This window comes from Vicugna pacos, chromosome 15 (assembly GCF_048564905.1).
Source record: "Vicugna pacos chromosome 15, VicPac4, whole genome shotgun sequence".
NCBI lineage: Eukaryota > Metazoa > Chordata > Mammalia > Artiodactyla > Camelidae > Vicugna > Vicugna pacos.
In genome coordinates, this window is record NC_133001.1 from 42,152,452 (window position 1) to 42,172,985 (window position 20,534).

A 20,534-nucleotide genomic window follows, 5' to 3' on the forward strand; every position below is an offset into this window, starting at 1 on the left:
AAAAAGTCTATGCTCTCACATAAATCAATAGATAAATAAATAAATATACTCTCATAATACCTGTCAATATTGAAGATGTGTCTTGCAAATTTTAAGGGCAATTCCAAAAAAGAAATTATAAACATATATTTCTTATCCCTTCCATCACAGTGTTGTGTGTGTTCCCTCTTGCATCATCTTAGCTCAAAGTTCCTTCTTTCCCATCTAGATTTTTACAGCAATCCTCAGTTCTGGTCCCCAATTTCTTCTTAACCTATTATACTGACTACATACACTGCTGTTAGATGACTCTCAAAGTATCATTTCCTTCAATGGCTCTTAACCTAGCATTCAATGTACTCCACAATCTTACCCCAATTTATCTTTCTAACCTTTTCTAGCTCTTCTTCATAGTAATTTACTCTTCAGGAAACCTGTCAGTACCTCCTTCTACAATATATTATACATATTTGTTTATGTCAGTCCCCTTGTTGAAATACTCGCAGCCATACTCCCCACTTCTGTTCCACTCTTTGTGTATGAATACACTACAAAGTCACTTCTGACAATCTTCTTGAAACTTCTGGAGCACTCAGCCTCTAACATTTCTTTGGCATTTAGCATGTGCTATCCTGCACTGGGCAGATTTAACACAGGACAGGTCTATAGGGGTATTTCTGCCTTGTTTTCTCCAGGTAAGACTTTCAGCTTCAATATGGGGTGAATTTGTAACATAAAGCATCTAAAGGGACCATCTTTAAACAACATTTAAAAAAAACAATCAACCAAAGTAACAGTTTACGTGTAATTATTAAAAGTTTTGCAACAAAACCATCCTACTCTTTCTAACCATATTTTTACAGCTGTGTTCCCAAATTTAAGATAATTCTTTAGATTTGGGTTAATACTTCCTGTCTAATACTTCCCTTTTAAAAAAGGGAGGGGAGGCAACATTTCAAAGCAAGTCCTCAAACTTCTAATTAGAAAACTTTGATGAGACAAAAAAAATGCCCAAACAAACAAAACTAAGAACATAGTTTTTGAACAATATTAAAATCTCTTATAGCATAGACTTCACAGCAAAATCGAACATGAGAAGGGAAAGAAAGAGACATTTCGTCTGGTCAGACCTTTTAAACAGAACAGCACATGTTTTTCTCTACCAGCCATTCAAACACAATTTTTATATAAACCGCATGTGCTCTGACAAGTACCATCACCCTTCTCTCGGCTTTAAATCCAGAAACATTCTACTTCAACTACGAACTTTTGGGTCTTACTCAATAAAGGACACTTAATCTGGTCTTTACCCTTCTGATAATAATACTGAGATAATGCAGATACAAGTCCAAATTTGCCACTTTCACTTCTATACAAAAAAAGGCCTCTTGAAGAGCCAAGAAAACATTCCCCTAAAAAGTCCTGTGATGAAGTGTTAGTAAACATTAGAAAATTGATTGCAGGCATGAAATATCAAGTTAAAACAAAGAGAATGTTTTCAACATGTCTCTTTAAACTGAAGTAAAAATATTTTAACCAATATGCTAGAGACTTTCATTAATTCAAAATAGCCTGAAAGTAAAACTGCAAGGGAAAAAAAACTCTATAAACTATTTTGGCACACAAAGAGTTGTACTTATTTCACAGGGCAGAGAAAAAAGGGGTGGAAAAAAAATCCATATGCTTGGCAAACTTATCTGTTAAGCAACTGTCAAAAGCTAACTTTATTTTCCTTTCAACAAATGAAGATCGTCCAAACGCGCCTGCAGTACTCACATGCAGAGCCGAGGGGTCTGGCAGGAACTCAGCATCTTCTCCAAAGATAAAATCAGGAGGCAGTTCTGGGTACTGGGCATTGAAAATGATATCCCCTGAAATAAAAGAAAATGTCAGGCCCTTCTTATTTCCTTGCTAATATATGAATAATCTGAGGAGTACATCAGAAAAACTTCTAAAAGAAGTTTATGTTAGTTTAACAAAAAGTTCAAAAAGCACTTTCTGAATGATTAATTCTTCAAACAAAAGAACTGATATCTTCTTTTAAATTAACATCCACAACATGCAATCAAAAAGTGTTATCTTCGAATACACGATAAATATAAGTATCCAAGTAGAAAAGTAGACACAACAAAATCCAAAGTACACGCAGCTTTTTACAATAGGAAGCATTACTGTCCACTCACTGCCTGCTAATTAATAAGCCTTTATCAAGGACTAGGTCTCTAAAGATACAGCCCTTGTCTCGAAGAAATTAAACAGACCGACCTTCGGTATAATGAAAAGAATGTTTGGCTGGGGGTCCAAAAAGTCAGGTTTATATCCAAGAGATCCCCTATTTATTTATTAGCTCAAGTCACATTGGGCAAGTTTTAACTTCCTTAGAGTTCAGTTTCTTCATCAGGAAAAAGGAGATATAACAGTACTGACATCACAGCTTTGTTGTGAGGATAAAAAGAGGCAGCATGCCAGAAAGGTGTCTGGCGAATTGTAAGCACTCAGGAGGTCATACAGAGTACTGCTGTTGTTATTACTGGCATTATACTGAAGCATAAGACAAATTACAAAAGCTCCTTAGCACATTTGTGCTATAAATTCTTCTACCTCTCTGTTCTCCTCCTTTCTCCCTCTTTAGCTCCCTTTTACGTCCTCTGCTCACCCCAAGACTCGGTCTTCATCATTCTGCTAATACCAATAGGCAGACTAGTATATCCACAGTCTAACACACATATGGGGCTCTGGCGTATGAGTGTGTAAACTTGTACACACGCACACGTCTGCACCCATACACACACCATAGTGTTATATCAGTCCAATCATTTCTACTGCTCAAATAATATCTTCATAGTGACATCCAAATTTAAACATTCAGACTGCAGTTCTCATTTGAGCCTTTCTATCACTATGTACTATGTATTTCAGTTTCAAACACAGCAAGTCTAAAAACATTCTCATGATTGTCCCTTTTCTCACTCCTCTCTTCCCCTGACTGACCTCCCTTTATCTAGGGAAGGCACTGCTATCCCTTAGTCACCCATGCTGAAACTTTAATGTCATCTTTGACCTTACCCGTACTCTTTACACTCATGAAACAAGTCATCTCAATTTTTCCTCCAAAGTGTTTCTCACATGAATACTTCCTGCTGTGATCAGCTCAACTCAGGCCCCGCTTAGACCATACACTGATGCATCCAAAGAAGAAAAAAAAAATTTTAATGGAGGTGCTGGGGATTGAACCCAGGACCTCATGCATGCTAAGCTTGCACTCTACCACCAAGCTATTTCCCTCCCTACAAAGAACAAATATTTGAACTCTGCTCTAGGCACTGTTAGGCATGAAAAATCAAACAAAGAACTCTGTTCTTAAAGAGTACAACAGACTAGAAGAATTATTACCATACCCTCTTAACTGGTCTCCCAATACCAGTCTCCCTCTAGCCCATAATACAAACTATCATGAAGTAAATCTTCTAAAGTACTGCTTTGCCCCAAAACATCCTAGCTCAAAAAGTTTAAATGGTTCTCTAATGTCAAATGGAGTAAAAGTAAACTTTTCAAATTGGTATGTAAGGCCTCCAAAATACAGTGTTGCTGCTCATTGACCCACCCTTCTTTCTATCTACAAGCCGATACCAATTTTCTATTCCAGTCAATACAATCAGCTCGCTGACCTCCAAACTATGACACCTAGCTGAAATGCTCTTTCCCCTTGCTCAATTCTTACCTATCCTTTATGAGCCCTCTTACTTACTTATTTCTCTTGCATGAAGCCTTGCCTAATAAATCCAGTACACACTGATCATTGTTACTTTTGAAATTTAACAATACTGATTGTTTATGCCATTCACTGAGCATTTAACTGTAGTCTTATATTGGTTTTGTTTTTCCATTAATTTTTAAAATTCCTAATAAACTCATGGTACAAGAGAGGCACTGTGATACACACCATGTCAATACAAAGGCAGTTATCCTCAAGGAGCTTACATTTAGTGAGGGAGACAGAATTTATACACAGAACCACTAACACACAGCAGTACAAAGTAAGTACATATTCCTGAGCTTCCCAAATACCTTGTAAACATTCAGAGAATAAGCGTGCTCTCTTAGCTATTTCATGTCTCTGACAGGGCAAAGTACAATACATATAGAATATATTCAAGAAATGCTCAACATATGAAAGAAATTCTCTGAACTGGATATCGAACTACTGGTAAAATCTATGGTAAAGAATAAAGTATGAAGAGTTACTTCCATCACTTTCTGTAGGGAAAAAATATGAGCAATAAAATATACCCTTCAGAAGTTGGGTGTGGAATTAAATTACCAAAACAGTATAATCACTACCTCTCCTTCACCCTACTCACTATCATCATCTCTGGTTTTCAACTATGTCTGCTACAGTTTACTAACTTTTTTCAAATGTACTAACTATAAACCATTAACCCAAGCCAAGACTAAGAGGTGCTAGCAAAGACAATATGAATGTCCTGATTACTCATTCTTACTCAACTATACCCAGCACGCACAATTCCTCAGGAGAATATTTACATTAAAGATGTGTTTTTTAAAGTCTTACAGTTGACTTACTTTAGTGAGTTTTAGAAAAAAAATTCCTAAGTTAACAGAACAGAGGCATTCAAGTTTTGGAAAAAGCCAAGATAGAAACTATTGTGCCTTGATCAAAAATTAATAGCATGCTAAATTCCAATAGAAGAAATTTTATTACTTTGTTACTACTAAAGGAGGACACAAAGCTGGATTTTCAATTTCTCAAAGGAGCATTGTCAGTAATACATATTTCCAAACCACTAAACATTAGAAATCTGATCCAAGGATATCCACTCTTGCCAATTCTATTCAACATTGTACAGGAGGTTCTAGCCAGGGCAATTAGGCAAGAAAAAGAAATGAATGGCATCTAGATTGGAAAGAAAAAGTAAACTTATCTCTATTCACAGATGACATGATCTTGCATATAGAAAACCCTAAGGAATTCACACACACACAAAAATTCTATGAGAATTAATAAACAAGTTTCACAAGGTTGCAAGACACAAGAGAGATGTACAAAATCAACTGCTTTTCTATACACTACCAATGAACAATTCAAACATGAAGTTAAGAAAACAATTTAATTTACAACACCAAAAGAATAAAATACTTAGAAATAAACTTAGTAAGAGAAGTTTTAAGACTTGCACGGTGAAAACTACAAAACATTATTGAAAGACATTAAAGAAGGCCTACATATATGGGAAGACATCTCACGTTCATAGATCAGTAGACTTAATATTGTTAAAATGGCAATACTACTGAAATTAATCTACAGATTTCATGCAATCCCTGCTGGCTTTTTTGGCAGAAACTGACAAACCAATCCTAAAAGTTACATGGAAATGCAAGGGGTCCAGCATGGCCAAAAAGTAATCCTGACAAAGAGCAAAGCTGAAAGACTCAAACTTCCCAATTTCAAAACTTATCACAAAGCCACAGTCATTGAGACAGTGTGGTACTGAAACAAGGACAGACATACAGATCAATGGAATAGAATTCAGAGTCTGGAAATAAACTTTCATATTTATAGTCAACTGATTTTTGGCAAGGGTGCCAAGATAATTCAAAGCAGCAAAGAAGAGTTTTTCATTATTACACATCCATTAGGAAGACTACTAAAAAAGACAGAAAGAGACCAAAACAAGTGTTGGCGAGGCTGTGGAGAAATTGGAACCCCCGTGCACCACTGGTGGGAATATAAAAAAATGCAGCTGCTATGGAAAGCAATGTGGCAGTACCTCAAACATTTAAAAATAGAATTACCTTATGATCCAGCAATTACACTCTCGGTATATACTCAAAAGAAGTGAAATCAGTGTTAGCGTCTCAAAGAAATATTTTTATACCCAGATTCACAGCAGTATTATTCACAATGGACTAATGGAAACTAACCAAGTGTCTGCTGACAGATGAATGGATAAACAAAATGTAGTATACATATACAATGGAATAATAATCAGCTTTAAAAAAGGACATTCTGACACATGGTATAATAGGGATGAACCTTGAGGACATTATGGTAATATAAGCCAGACATAAGAAGACAAATACTGTACAAGTTCACTTATATGAGGTATGCAGAGTAGTCAAATTCATCGAGGCAGAAAGGAGATTGGTGGTTGGCAGGAGCTGGGGGAAGGGAGTAATGGGGAGTTGTTGTTTAATGGGTACAGAATTTCAGTTTCACAAGATGAAAAGAGCTATGGAGATTGCACAATATAAATGTAGTTAACATTACTGAAATGTGTATACTTAAAAACTATTAAGACAGTAAATTTTGTGTTATTTTACACAATTTAAAAAACTTCAAGTAAAAGAGTCTGCTATAGACTGAATGTTTGTGTTCCTTTAAAATTCATGTTGATAACTAATCCCCAGTGTGATGGTATTTTGAGGTGGGCTTTTGGTAGGTGATTAAGTCGTAAGGGCAGAGCCCTCATGAATGGGATTAGTGCCCTCATAAAAGAAACCCAAGAGAACCCCTTTGCCCGCTTCTGCCATGTGAGGTTACAATGAAAAGGCAGACTGTCTATGAATCAGGAAGAAGACCCTACCCACTGAACCTGCCAGCACTTTGATTCAGAGTTCCCAGCCTCCAAAACTGTGAGAAATAAATATTTGTTGTTTTAGCCACCCAGTGTATGGTAATTTGTTACAGCAGCCTGAAGAGACTAAGAGTCTTTCCAACAAATAGTGCTAGGACAATCAGAGAGCCACATGCAAAAGAACGAACTTGAGTCCCAACTCATACCATATACAAAAATTAACTCAAAATGGATCAAAGACCTAAGTATAAGAACAAAAGTATAAAAATCTTCAAGGGAAACATAAGAATAAATTGTTACAACTAGGCAATGTTCTCTTAGATGTGAAATCAAAGGCAGAAGCAATAAAAGTAGGTAAACTGGACTTCATAAAAATTTAAAACTTTTGTCCTTCAAAGGACACTATCTTGAAAGTGAAAAGACAACCCACAGAATGGGAGAAAATATAGAATTTGGCAAATCCCACATCTGATAAGGCACTTGTACCTAGAATATAAGGAACTCTTATACCGTAACAATAAAAAGGCAAATAATCCAATTTAAAAATGGGCAAAGGATTTGAATAGACATTTCTTTAAAGAAGATAAAGAAATGGTCAATAAGCACATGAAAAGATGCTCAACATCATTAGTCACTAAGGAAATGAAAATCAAAATCAAAACCACAATGAGATACCACTTCACACCCACTATGATGGCTACAATCAAAAAGACAAATAATGACAAGTATTGGTGAGGCTGTGGAGAAACTGGAACCCTCAAATACTGCCAGTGGGAATACAAAGTGGTGCCATCACTTAGGAAAATAGTTTGGTAGTTTCTGAAAATGCTAAACATACAGTTACCTCAACCCACCAATTCTACTTCTCGGTATATATCCAAGAAAAACAAAAACATATGTCCACACAAAAACTTGCACATGGATGTACAAACATTATTCACAATAGCCAAAAAGTAGAAACAATCCAATGATCATCAGCTGATAAATAGATAAATAAAATGTGGTATATACATACAATAGAACATTATTCAACTATAAAAAAGTACTGACACATGATATAATGTGGATAAAGTTTGAAAACTTCATGCTAAGTGAAAACAGCCAGACACAAAAGGCCACATATTGTATGATTATTGGGTAATACCACTTATACGAAATGTCCAGAATACATAAATCCACAGAGACAAAAAGTAGATTACTGGTTGCCAGGGGCCGGGAAAGGGAGGAATGGGGAGTGACTGCTAACGAGTACAAAGTTCCCTTTTGTGGAGATGAAAATGTTCTGGAATTAGTGTTGATGGTTGCATCACTCTGTGAATGTATTAAAAACCACTAAATTGTACACTTCAAAGGGTGGACTGCATGGTATGTGAATTATATCTCAATAAAGCTCTTGTTTTTTCAATCTGATGCAAAAATTCATCCCACTTTAATCCAAACTTAAACACAAATAAATTAGGAAGTGTTTACTCAATGGCTACAAGTAAATTTATTTTTTATAAATAAAATCATCTCAAAAACGCAACTGGAGAATTCTCCATTTAAAAAAAAAACTGCAGTGAGTTCTTTTTAAAAGTAAAGAATGCTTTTATAAGATGAATACTTACAAAGACCTTTATTTTTTCAAGAAGTTTCCCAAATGGGTCCTTTTAAAGGAGAGTACTGGGGAGTGTTACTTTTTAAACTTTTTAATTGACTGAAAAATTAAGTAGTCAAAAGTATTTGAATATGTGATGAATTTTTAAGGGAAACAATGTATAGCAATTATTATATCCTCAACGGAAAGGATCCTATTAGAGGGAAAGAGAGTAACTGTATTATACATAGTAAAAATACTATACAGGTATTTTTCAAAACAAACAAATTTAAATATCTTTCAGAATCTCACTCTTAAATTTCAGACTTTCTCAAATTCTCACCTTCAACCTCAAAGAAATCCTAAAACACTTTACCTTAATACTCTATAGCCTCTTTGGAATAAAATGTGGCATTATTTCCTTGCTTGGGAGAAGGGTCAGTAAATCAGTCAAGAACATTTATTAAAAACCTACCATGCACAGATGCACATTCTAGACACCTGGGGAGTTATATAGGAAGTAGAAAACATAGTCCCAGACCTCAAGACAGAGATGTGGAGAAAAGACCAACACAAATCATGGAGAAGAGCAATAATATCGCATTTCCTTTATTTCACCCTGGAGAGGATGATACAAACACAGAGTACAGACTACAGGGATACCGCTTACTTCAACTTTTCATTAAAAGGAAGAGTAGGCAAGAGAACAAAGAAATAAAAATAATATCAGAGGTGATATAAGATGAGGTTAGAAAGAAAGAAAGAAAGAAAGAAAGAAAGAAAGAAAGAAAGAAAGGAAGAAAGAAAGAAAGAAAGAAAGAAAAGAATGAAAGAAAAAAAAAAGAAAGAAAATACCTAGAATGGCTAGAAGTGTATAAATATCTAACAGCAAAATGGCAGTTTCAAGTCCTATTTTTCACGACTCCCTGAAAATCGCTGGGTTACAACTTTCGGACCAGCGGGGCAGGAGTTCTTCTCCTTGAAAACACACATCTACAGTTCCTCAAAGAAACCAGAAGAGGTGTAAGGAAGTTTCTATTTACATGCTCATGCCTTGGCAGCTGGCCCTCTTTAGAACATATCAGCATCAGCTCAGAAAGGACCAATCACCAGACCTGCAGAGTGAACCACATGTCTTGCTACGGAAGAAATATAGCTTGTCCACAAGCTCCTTTCCTTATTCTTACCAGCGAATAGTATCCTCATATTTTGTCTCTCTTAAAGCTTAAATAACTGCTAGGAAAACACAATATCAAAGAAACAATTCAAATGGTAAATAACTAGAGTTTTGCCAATGATGGAAGAATTATTCCTATCAGTTGCTACATAAAGAATGATTATTTACTGAAACTCCAACTATAAGAAGTAAGGGCCAAAAAAGAATCTTGTGGAAGTGCCAGGCTGAAGGAGATTTTCAATGGAAAAGTAGGTTTAAGAAACAGTTTTACAAAGATTCTGGAGAGGTAACACATTTCCAAGAGTTAGTTCTAACTCTTGATAGCGTCTCCTTACACTGAAATAAACTCTCTCTTTCTCTGAAAATTTCATCCACTAGTTCTTAGGAATTTGTGGAACGAGTCTAATTTCATTTTAATATCATAGCTCTTCAACCATTTGCAAGCAGCTCTCTTGACCTCTCTCTCAACCCCACCATGAGTCACCCCTTGACCAGGCTAAATACCCCAGGTTCTCTCACTAGTCCTCTTATGACTTGGTCTCCATTTCCTTTATCATCCTCTCCTCTCTCTTCTCTGCATGTATACCAGTTTGTCCTCAGTCCTCTCAGAGAGTAATACCCAGAACTAAACATAAGATTCCAGGTGTGCTCTGAAGAACACAGAATCAAGTAAAAAAAAAAAAAATCCCTGCCTTCATTTCAGATACTAAACTTCTATTAATAAATATCACTGCAGATTGGAATGGCTTTTCTGGCAGCCATATCAACGTTAACTTATGCTTCCTATCAACTAAAAGCCCCAAAGCTTTTACATATACACTAATGCTAAGCCATATATCCCTCATTCTGAATTTGGACAGCTGGATTTCAGAAGCCATTTCAGAATTTTAGATTTATCTCTATTACATTCCAATCTGGTTAGATCTACCTCTCTATTTACAGCCCATCATAATATTGTTAGGTTCCATTCCAATTTGGGGTAGGCACCCCCAGTTTCAAGTTATAAAGAGATTGGCTAAGCATGCTTCTAGAAAACTCTCTCTCTGGCAGCCACAGTTCAATTATCAGTACCTCTTGGGTGCAGTCATTTAAACAATAGTTATTTACCCCAAAATACTATGAACCTAAACATTAATCACAAGGATATCATAAAGAAACTTACCAAGTGCCTCAAAGATACACTCCGTTTTCCCTACAAATTCAGAGATACCATCAGTAATTCCATAGTACAGCACACTTTTTTGTCTTGAGAGGTAAAATTTCTTTTCCTATATTAAGGAAGAGACTATAAAGAATTAAATCTGAAAGTTGATATAATTTGCATGAAACAGGCCCTCAAAAAATATCTGTAGAAGAAAGGATGGAAGTGGAGGGGAGATTAAAATGAGATCATTCAAATTTCCCCCCTTTCCTTATAATACTTCCTTGTATCAGATCCTTCAGCCTGAGGCCACATCTACTCCTGCTTCATATTTCTAGTATCCAAAGCTGTGCTGTGCAACAGAAATATAATACAAGCCATATGCATAGCTTTAAACTTATAGTAGCCACATGAAAAGAGTAAAAAGGGTGAGACTATTCTCAGGAAATTAAGCTACATGAGTCGTAGGTATATCAGAAGGAATTTGCTGTGCTGCTTATTCTAAGAAACTCAGACTAATTAAAAAAGGAGTATAATGTCCCATCTTCAGATGCTCTAATATGTTTTCAATGAACCTTTAACCTTGAATTTTTGTATTCTTATTTCAGCGCATAAAATAACAATATCTTAAGTCAAATGCTATGAATTAGCATTACTTTATTGAGCAATAAATATTCTACTGCACAAAATTGTAGTCTTAATGATTTTCTAATGCATATTCACAAAATGTTTCATTAATATAATTTATTACCAATTCTTTTTTAATAACTACAATGCATCTGACACCACAAAAAGAAAGTCTGCTTTTTCAACTTTTCTCTGACTTTTTTTATAGTTTTAAAAAGTAGTTAGGAATTAAATATAATTTTTAAACAAATCAGTAATGATGACTGTCATGAAATAGTGAAACCTAATGTTAATTAATTTTGGTTAATTACATGAGGTGTCTGGTTTATATATGGTTTATACAGAGGCCCAGGCCAGGACTCTCTAAACTACTATGTATTTACATTTCATTTTCTATAAACTAAATATCATAGTGAGAGAGATTAAAAGACTGGTTTAATGTACAGATTAAGGAGCTTAGCATTTACAGAGAAGAGTAAGAGATACTGTCATTTGGAGGATACTATGGAAAAAATCTTGAAATGTGAAGCAATACCAAAGAAATGGTAACTGACTATTCTATACTTGAAGAAGCTTAAGAAAAGAGAATGTAACTGTAAAGATTTAGGTTGAACTGGCAGAATAAAAGAGACTTTTTTTCACATTTTCTAAAGAGATAATTTTCACTTATTAATTCACTTAATACCTCAAAAATATTAAGCATATGCAATACTCTAAGTCACGTCAGTAACAGAAAAAGAATTAAGAGATTCTGCTCCAATAAAGTTTGCAATCTGGAAATATGCTCTTAGAGGTTAAGACATTTATAAAAATAACTATAAATGCTAATAAATTATTGATTCAGGATTGGATCAATCAATGGATACTAAAACCGTTAGACAAAAGGTTTTTCAGGAACAGGACAGTCTCAAATATCACCCCACAGATAACACACTGCAATAGAAAAAAAGTATCTTTATAACAGAGAAATCTGGAAGATACCACTTTAATTTAACCACATAGTAAAACTTGGCAGCACCAACAACATAACAAGTGGACATCATGGACAGTGTGATGACTACACTGAGAAGGACATAACATCACCTGTTTAGAAAGCTTGACAAACATGTTTAACCTAAAAACAATCATGAAGAGATAATCAGACAAACCAAACTGTAGAACATTCTCATGCTACAAAACAACAGGCATGGAGTCTTTAAAACCATAGATATCATGAATGACTTAAAAAAATAGGTAAGAGAACTGTTCTAGATTAAATAAAATAAAAGAGATATGAGCAGTAAATACAGTGCATGATCTATCCCTGGATTACAAATCAGGGGATAAAAGCTAAAAGGACATTAACGGGCAACTGTAGCAATATAAATACGGACCACATATATTAGATAATATTATTGTATCAACGTTAAATTTCTTGAGTGCAATAAAGGCATTGAGATTCTGTAGAAGAGACATGTCCTTTTCATGAGAGATATACATTGAAGTACTAGAGGTAAAACATCAGAATGTTTGCAACTTACTTCGAAATGGTTCTGCAAAAAGATTTAGACATATAGATATAAATACACATCTACATCTGCATACATATGCACATATGCGTGTGAATAGAGAGAGTGAGAAATAAATACGGCAAAATGTTAACAACTGACAAATCAGATAAAGGGCTTACAGATGTTTATTGTACGATTCTTTTAAAAATTTTAGAGGATAGATGTTATGTTTAAAAATAACAACTTGACAGAAAAAAAACAGTTCCAGGTAAAAACTGATTAGTGTCACAATAAACAGACAACATGCCCTGGAAATTGTGAAAATGTCAGAACTGGTAAGGAATATAAGAGACAGCTTCACCAAAGAAGTGGCCCTTAAGCTGGATGTTAGATAACAAAAACAATTTTGAAAGAAAAAATTTTACAAAATACATTAACACATTCTTCCATAAAAAATGAAACAGTGTAGAATATATACAAAAAATTAAAGAAGGAAAGGATTTAGAAATGAGGCTATGAAGGGAACAGCATGAGCAGAAGCAGAGTCGCAGGAAACCCAAAGCACATCCAGCTGCATCGTGCCCCACCCACAGCCCACCCCAGAGCTCACCTGTACCTCTGAGCTCCCGTACACCAGAGGTTCTCAACCTCAGGCCCACTGACACTTTGGGCCAGATAATTCTTTGTTGTACAGACCACTCGATGAGTTACAGGATGTTTAGCAGTATCCCTGGCCTCGACCCAGTAGAGCCCAGCCAGTAACACTCTCTTCCTTCCTCAGTAGTGACAACCGCAAACATCCCCAGATATTGCCAAGTGGTCTCAGGGAGCAAGACAACCTCTCCACCCCAAACCCCACTCCCATTCTCTTACTTCCCCTCCTCATCTCACGACCCCCTACCTCATCCAGCCCCACTCACCCCCCTGTCCTAGAAACCAGTGGCTAACCAGCTCAAGTAACTTCATCTGTCTGCCAAAGGGCATTCTCTGGCCTAAAAGGGAGCTTGGCCAGCACCAAAAAAACAAACAAAACAAACAAGACAGGCTATGGTGCCTGAAAGTGAATGACATTAAGAATAAAGGATGAGAACAGATATATATAAACAACTTCCTAATTTCTTTGCCCTTTCTTGGGACAATATTGAGGAGTTCTACACAGCTGGGAGGTTAAAAGTCAGATTTAACCTCATCTGCCCAAGGCAATAACCCACTCATTTATACACCCTTTTTTGGCTTTTCTCCCCCATCCCCCTTGTCATTCTTCCTTACCTCCTCACTGTGCTTCCAGGGGTCACCTTCCAAATAAACTATATGTACCCAAATCCTTATCTCAGGCTCTGCAATTTTAGGTAACCAAAGTAAGGCAGAAAATTTGGCTGTTCAATGAAGAAATGCACATTCCTCCTGGAGAAATGAAATGTTTAGTATCTAACCATGACTGGGTGAGATGTTCCAAAATCACAACTCTGCAAGTTCTGTTCTGCTCAGCATTCAGTCTGACCCACTCAAGTCCTGTGCCCTGAGACAGGGCTTCGGTCCTTCCACTTCTACCCCACAACCAGAAAAGGAACACAGCATGCCTGCATCCAAAAGGCAAAAAAGGAAGGAAAGACTAAAAAACAAGGTTATTTCAAATAGAGGAGAAGGGTTCAAGCTACTAAAGCTATCTGATGTACCAACCTAATCAAACCCAGATTGATTGTAGCTTGAGATCTGAGAGAATCTGGCTCAGCAACTCACTAGAGACAAACACACAATTTTGCAAAGAACAACAATTTTTTACAAAATATTGCTTCCCCAGTTGTTCCCCGGAGAGAGAAGAAGAGTGAAAAGGCTGGCCTGAGGCCCAGAGTGAAAAAAGTACAAGATGAGCCTGGAACATCTAGTCATGCCAGGAAGCAAGAAAGCTATCAAAGGCTTCTGGGGTCATATCAACAAGATTCAGAAACACCAAGAAGAGGCTCTCACTGGCCAAAGATCGGTCCCTTCAAATGTAATGAGCTTAAAATGCATCAATAACCAATTAACCATGAGTTAATAATGATATGCTAAAAAAATCAAGTTATCTTTGGAAGATGCAAAGGAAACAACTCATTATTTTGAAAACCAGAAAAGAGAAGAATCAAGCATTTAGTCTATTCTTCTAAAGAGACTGTACTCAGGATCAACAGTTGATCAGAAAAAACTTCTCTTTACAGAAGTACTTCAGCCAATAAAAGAAGAAGAGATGACAGAATATCACCATTTGTAACTCTTAACAAATGAATGGATCTAAATAAGCAAAGACCATTAAAGGATGCTACCTCAAAAGACAGCCAGATGTTACAGGCCTCCTAATGGGAGACTATGTTATACCGTGAAATATTCTTGGCAAAAATAAATAAATAAATAAACATGAATCTGATTAAGCTTCTCGACCAAACTGTGGATTCATACAGGATATAGAGGAGCAAAGAAACATACTAAACGACATGGCTGAAATCAACAAAATTCACACAGGGGAAACTCTGTAGGACAAGTGGCCTAATTTCTTCACAAATAATTTTAAAATAAAGAAGAAAAAGAAGAGGGAAAGAAAGACTGAAGAAGGAGGAAGAGGAGAAAAGAGAACGGGAGGTAAAAGACCATGAGGAGGAAAAAGAGGAGGAAAAATGAGAAAGAAGGAGGAACAGGGATGAAATCACTGTAAATAACATATCAACCTACTGCAATGTATACACTAGAAGTATCCAAACAAACTGTAACACACACACACACACACACACATTTTGTTTACATATATATGTGGAGTATGTATGTATATATGTATCTGTGTGCATATATCAACCCAGGGAAATTTGAATACTGCCTGGTAATGAAAGATTTTAGACTTAGTATTGACTTTTTAAAGAGTTACGATGACAGTAAAGTTACGTTTCTAAAAAGAAGTCATTATCCCCTAGCAAAATAAATGGAATATTTACGGATGATGTGGTATGACACTTTGGATTTGTTTCAGAATAATCTGGGGAAAAATTGATGGCGGACTCATAAAACATAACTGACCATGGATTGAGAATTGTGAAGCTAGGTGTTAGGTACCTAGGAATTCATTACACCTTTCACCCTACTTTTGCATTTGAAATTTTCTTTTTTTTTAACATTTTTCATTGATTTATAATCATTTTACAATGTTGTGTCAAATTCCAGTGTTCAGCACAATTTTTCAGTCATTCATGGACATATACACTCTCATTGTCACATTTTTTTCTCTGTGATTTATCATAACATTTTGTGTATATTTCCCTGTACTATACAGTGTAATCTTGTTTATCTATTCTACAATTTTGAAATCCCAGTCTATCTCTTCCCACCCTCTACCCCTCTGGTAACCACAAGTCTGTATTCTCTGTCCATGAGTCTATTTCTGTCCTGTATTTATGCTTTGTTTTTGTTTGTTTGTTTGTTTTTGTTTTTGTTTTTTAGATTCCACATATGAGCGATCTCATATGGTATTTTTCTTTCTCTTTCTGGCTTACTTCACTTAGAATGACATTCTCCAGGAACATCCATGTTGCTGCAAATGGCGTTATGTTGTCGGTTTTTATGGCTGAGTAGTATTCCATTGTATAAATATACCACTTCTTCTTTATCCAGTCACCTGTTGATGGACATTTAGGCTGTTTCCATGTTTTGGCTATTGTAAATAGTGCTGCTATGAACATTGGGGTGCAGGTGTCATCCTGAAGTAGATTTCCTTCTGGATACAAGCCCAGGAGTGGGATTCCTGGGTCATACGGTAAGCCTATTCCTAGTCTTTTGAAGAATCTCCACACTGTTTTCCATAGTGGCTGCACCAAACTGCATTCCCACCAGCAGTGTAGGAGGGTTCCCCTTTCTCCACAGCCTCTCCAGCATTTGTCATTTTTGGATTTTTGAATGACGGCCATTCTGACTGGTGTGAGGTGATACCTCATTGTAGTTTTGATTTGCATTTCTCTGATAATTAGTGATATTGAACATTTTTTCATGTGCTTTTTGATCATTTGTATGTCTTCCTTGGAGAATTGCTTGTTTAGGTCTTCTGCCCATTTTTGGATCGGGTTGTTTATTTTTGTCTTATTGAGTCGTATGAGCTGCTTACATATTTTGGAGATCAAGCGTTTGTCGGTTTCACTTGCAAAAATTTTCTCCCATTCTGTAGGTTTTCTTCTTGTTTTATTTCTGGTTTCCTTTGCTCTGCAGAAGCTTGTAAGTTTCATTAGGTCCCATTTGTTTATTCTTGCTTTTATTTCTTCCAGGAGAAAATTTTTGAAATGTATGTCTGATAATGTTTTGCCTATGTTTTCCTCTAGGAGGTTTATTGTATCTTGTCTTATGTTTAAGTCTTTAACCCATTTTGAGTTGATTTTTGTATATGGTGTAAGGGTGTGTTCTAGCTTCATTGTTTTACATGCTGCTGTCCAGTTTTCCCAACACCATTTGCTGAAGAGACTGTCTTTATTCCATTGTATCTTCTTGCCTCCTTTGTCGAAGATGAGTTGACCAAAGGTTTGTGGGTTCATTTCTGGGCTCTCTATTCTGTTCCATTGGTCCATATGTCTGTTTTGGTACCAATACCATGCTGTCTTGATGACTGTAGCTCTATAGTATTGTCTGAAGTCTGGGAGAGTTATTCCTCCAGCCTCTTTCTTTCTCTTCAGTAATGCTTTAGCAGTTCTAGGTCTTTGATGGTTCCTTATAAATTTTATTATGATTTGTTCTAGTTCTGTGAAATATGTCCTGGGTAATTGGATAGGGATTGCATTAAAATGTGTAGATTGCCTTGGGCAGTGTGACCATTTTAACAATATTGATTCTTCCAATCCAAGAGCATGGAATATCTTTCCATTTTTTAAAGTCTTCTTTAATTTCCTTCATCAATGGTTTATAGTTTTCTGTGTATAATTCTTTCACCTCCTTGGTTAGATTTATTCCCAGATATTTTATTACTTTGGGTGCTATTTTAAAGGGGATTGTTTCTTTACTTTCTTTTTCTGTTGATTTATCGTTAGTGTAAAGAAATGCAACTGATTTTTGAACATTAATTTTGTAACCTGCTACCTTGCTGAATTCTTCAATCAGCTCTAGTAGTTTTTGTGTGGACCTTTTAGGGTTTTCTATATATAGTAACATGTCGTCAGCATATAATGACACTTTTACCTCTTCTTTTCCAATTTGGATCCCTTTTATTTCTTTCTCTTGCCTGATTGCTGTGGCTAGGACTTCCAGGACTATGTTGAATAGGAGTGATGATAGTGGGCATCCTTGTCTTGTCCCAGTATTTAGTGGGAAGCTTTTGAGTTTTTCACCGTTGAGAACTATGCTGGCTGTAGGTTTGTCATATATAGCTTTTATTATGTTGAGATATGTTCCCTCTATACTCACTTTGGCGAGAGTTTTTATCATAAATGGGTGTTGAATTTTATCAAATGCTTTTTCTGCATCGATTGAGATGATCATGTGGTTTTTGTCCTTTCTCTTGTTGATGTGATGTATTACATTGATTGATTTGCGTATGTTGAACCAGCCTTGTGTCCCTGGGATGAACCCCACTTGGTCATGATGTATAATCTTTTTTATGTGTTGTTGGATTCTATTTGCTAAAATTTTGGTGAGGATTTTGGCGTCTATGTTCATCAGTGATATTGGCCTATAATTCTCTTTTTTTGTAGTGTCTTTGCCTGGTTTTGGTATCAGGGTGATGGTGGCTTCATAGAATGAGTTTGGGAGTATTCCCTGCTTTTCAATCGTCTGGAAGAGTTTGAGAAGGACTGGTATGAGTTCTTCTTTGTATGTTTGGTAGAATTCCCCGGTGAAGCCATCCGGTCCTGGACTTTTATTTGTAGGGAGGTTTTTAATTGCTATTTCTATTTCCTTTCTAGTGATCGGATTGTTCAAGTGTTCAGTTTCTTCTTGATTCAGTTTTGGTGGACAGTATGTTTCCAGAAACTTATCCATCTCCTCTAGGTTATCCAGTTTGGTTCCATATAGTTTTTCATAATATTCTCATATGATAGTCTGTATTTCTATTTTGTTTGTTGTAATTTCTCCATTTTCCTTTCTTATTTTGCTGCATTTGAAATTTTCAAAAAAAAAAATTAAGTGCCTTTCTCAAAGACTCCACTTATTGACACCAGACTTGAACTCTGATGGCAAACAATATAATTTGTGTTGAAATAATTTTCATTCAGCAGACATAGAGTTGGAAGAGACCTTATAATGAAGGCAATCACGTAATTTATCACTCAAACTGGGACACCTAGAGTGGGAAAGAGGGCATTATTAATTATTAACCAGGACAAGAGATGTAAAGAGGAATAAGGGTGATTGCCTTCCACATATGATATCCACCTTAGTTTCCGACAGCTCAGAATTATCCCTTAAAATATATAATGTCTCTAATAAAGAAGTTATATGGTATCTGTTTCAATTCTTCCAGTAATGTAAAACTCACTATTTCCCAAAGTAGTTTCTTATATTGGAGGACAACACCGATTATTAAAAGCTCCTGTGCAAAAAGGGGAGGGATAGATTAGGAGTTTGGGACTAACAGATACATACAACTATATATAAAATAGATAAACAAGGACCTACTATATAGCACAAGGAACTATATTCAATTTCTTGTAATAAGCTATAATGGAAAAGAATATAAAAATATACGTGCATATATATGTATGTATATGTGTAACTGAATCGCTTTCCTGTACACCTGAAACTAGCATTATAAATCAACTACAATAAAAAAAATTGTTTAATAAAGCTCCTGTGCAGAGTCAAAATCTAGTGACTTCTCCCTGGTCGTATTGGTTTTACTTCCTGGAAGAACAAAATGTGATGAGTAGAAAGAACTCTGAACTAAGAATAGAGAACAGGCTCTGCCATTAACTAATGGTACCCTCTTGGACAATTTACCTAACCTCTCTCAGCCTCCAGTCCAGGCCCTTTCTGTCTTTAAAAACTAGCACTCCTAGTTTCTTTGAGCATTGTCTATGTGTCACAATTTCTGTCAAGCACGCACTGGTTTGATAATGTTTCTCCTGCACTGTGGTACTCAAATATCAACACCACACTCAGGTATGGTCTACTATGTCACAGCACAGCAGAAGAAGCTCACTCCAAGCTGGGGACTCAGTGTTTCTGTTGATACAGCACAAGGTTGTGTTAGCTTTTTCAGTAGTCACATCATGTTACTGGTTCAACTATAGATCCCAGGTCATTTTTCACGTAACTGCTTTTCTCTACCTATACAACTAATTTTTGAAACCTAAATGAGGGACTTGACACTGTTCAATTTCACCCCATTGTTTCTAATCCAAAATACCAGCCTACTGAGGTTTGTTTGTCACACTATTACAGTATCAGTCTCTTTGAACCTGTGCCCTTCCCAAGTTGAAAAAGTAAGTCCACATAATTCACAAAAATCTTGAACAAAACATGTCAAAAATATGACCCTGGAGTTTTTCATTCAGAGATTTGCCAATGACTGTTCAATTTACTGCAAATCTACTTAGACCCTTTTTTTTTTGGTTTAATAACTTATATATCCAGAAAGACATCACAGGGAAATGGTCAAATTTTCTGCTAAAATGATTTGCTATATCCCAATCTACCATCAAAAAGAAATACGGTTAGTCTGGCATAACTTGCTTCTAAGTAAACCTATGTTGGCTACTAAAGATATAAAATGTTTTAAATGCTCTCAAACCATTTAATAATCAGATCTTGAATCTTCCCCAGCATCAATATAAAAATTAAGCTGTCATTTTAAGAATATATCTCTCCTTCATTTTCTTTAAATATCAGCACCATGTTTTTCCTCATCTGTAGTCTGCTAACATTATCCACAATTTCTCAACCCTAATTATTTGGTAATTCTAGTAATTCCAGTAATTCCGTTTTTCAAAAAGATCATCACCATAAAAGG

General features: G+C 35.9%; 1 protein-coding gene across 5 annotated transcripts in view; it reads right to left on the reverse strand.

Moving 5' to 3' along the window:
- Window positions 1-20,534, reverse strand: part of BABAM2 (BRISC and BRCA1 A complex member 2) — a 357,253-nt gene that overhangs the window by 283,332 nt on the left and 53,387 nt on the right. For all 5 annotated transcript variants that reach the window (XM_072937993.1, XM_072937994.1, XM_072937995.1 and 2 more), the window contains exon 4: window positions 1,756-1,850. In XM_072937993.1, the coding sequence (XP_072794094.1) occupies window positions 1,756-1,850 (95 nt within the window). The remainder of the gene's footprint in view (window positions 1-1,755; window positions 1,851-20,534) is intronic.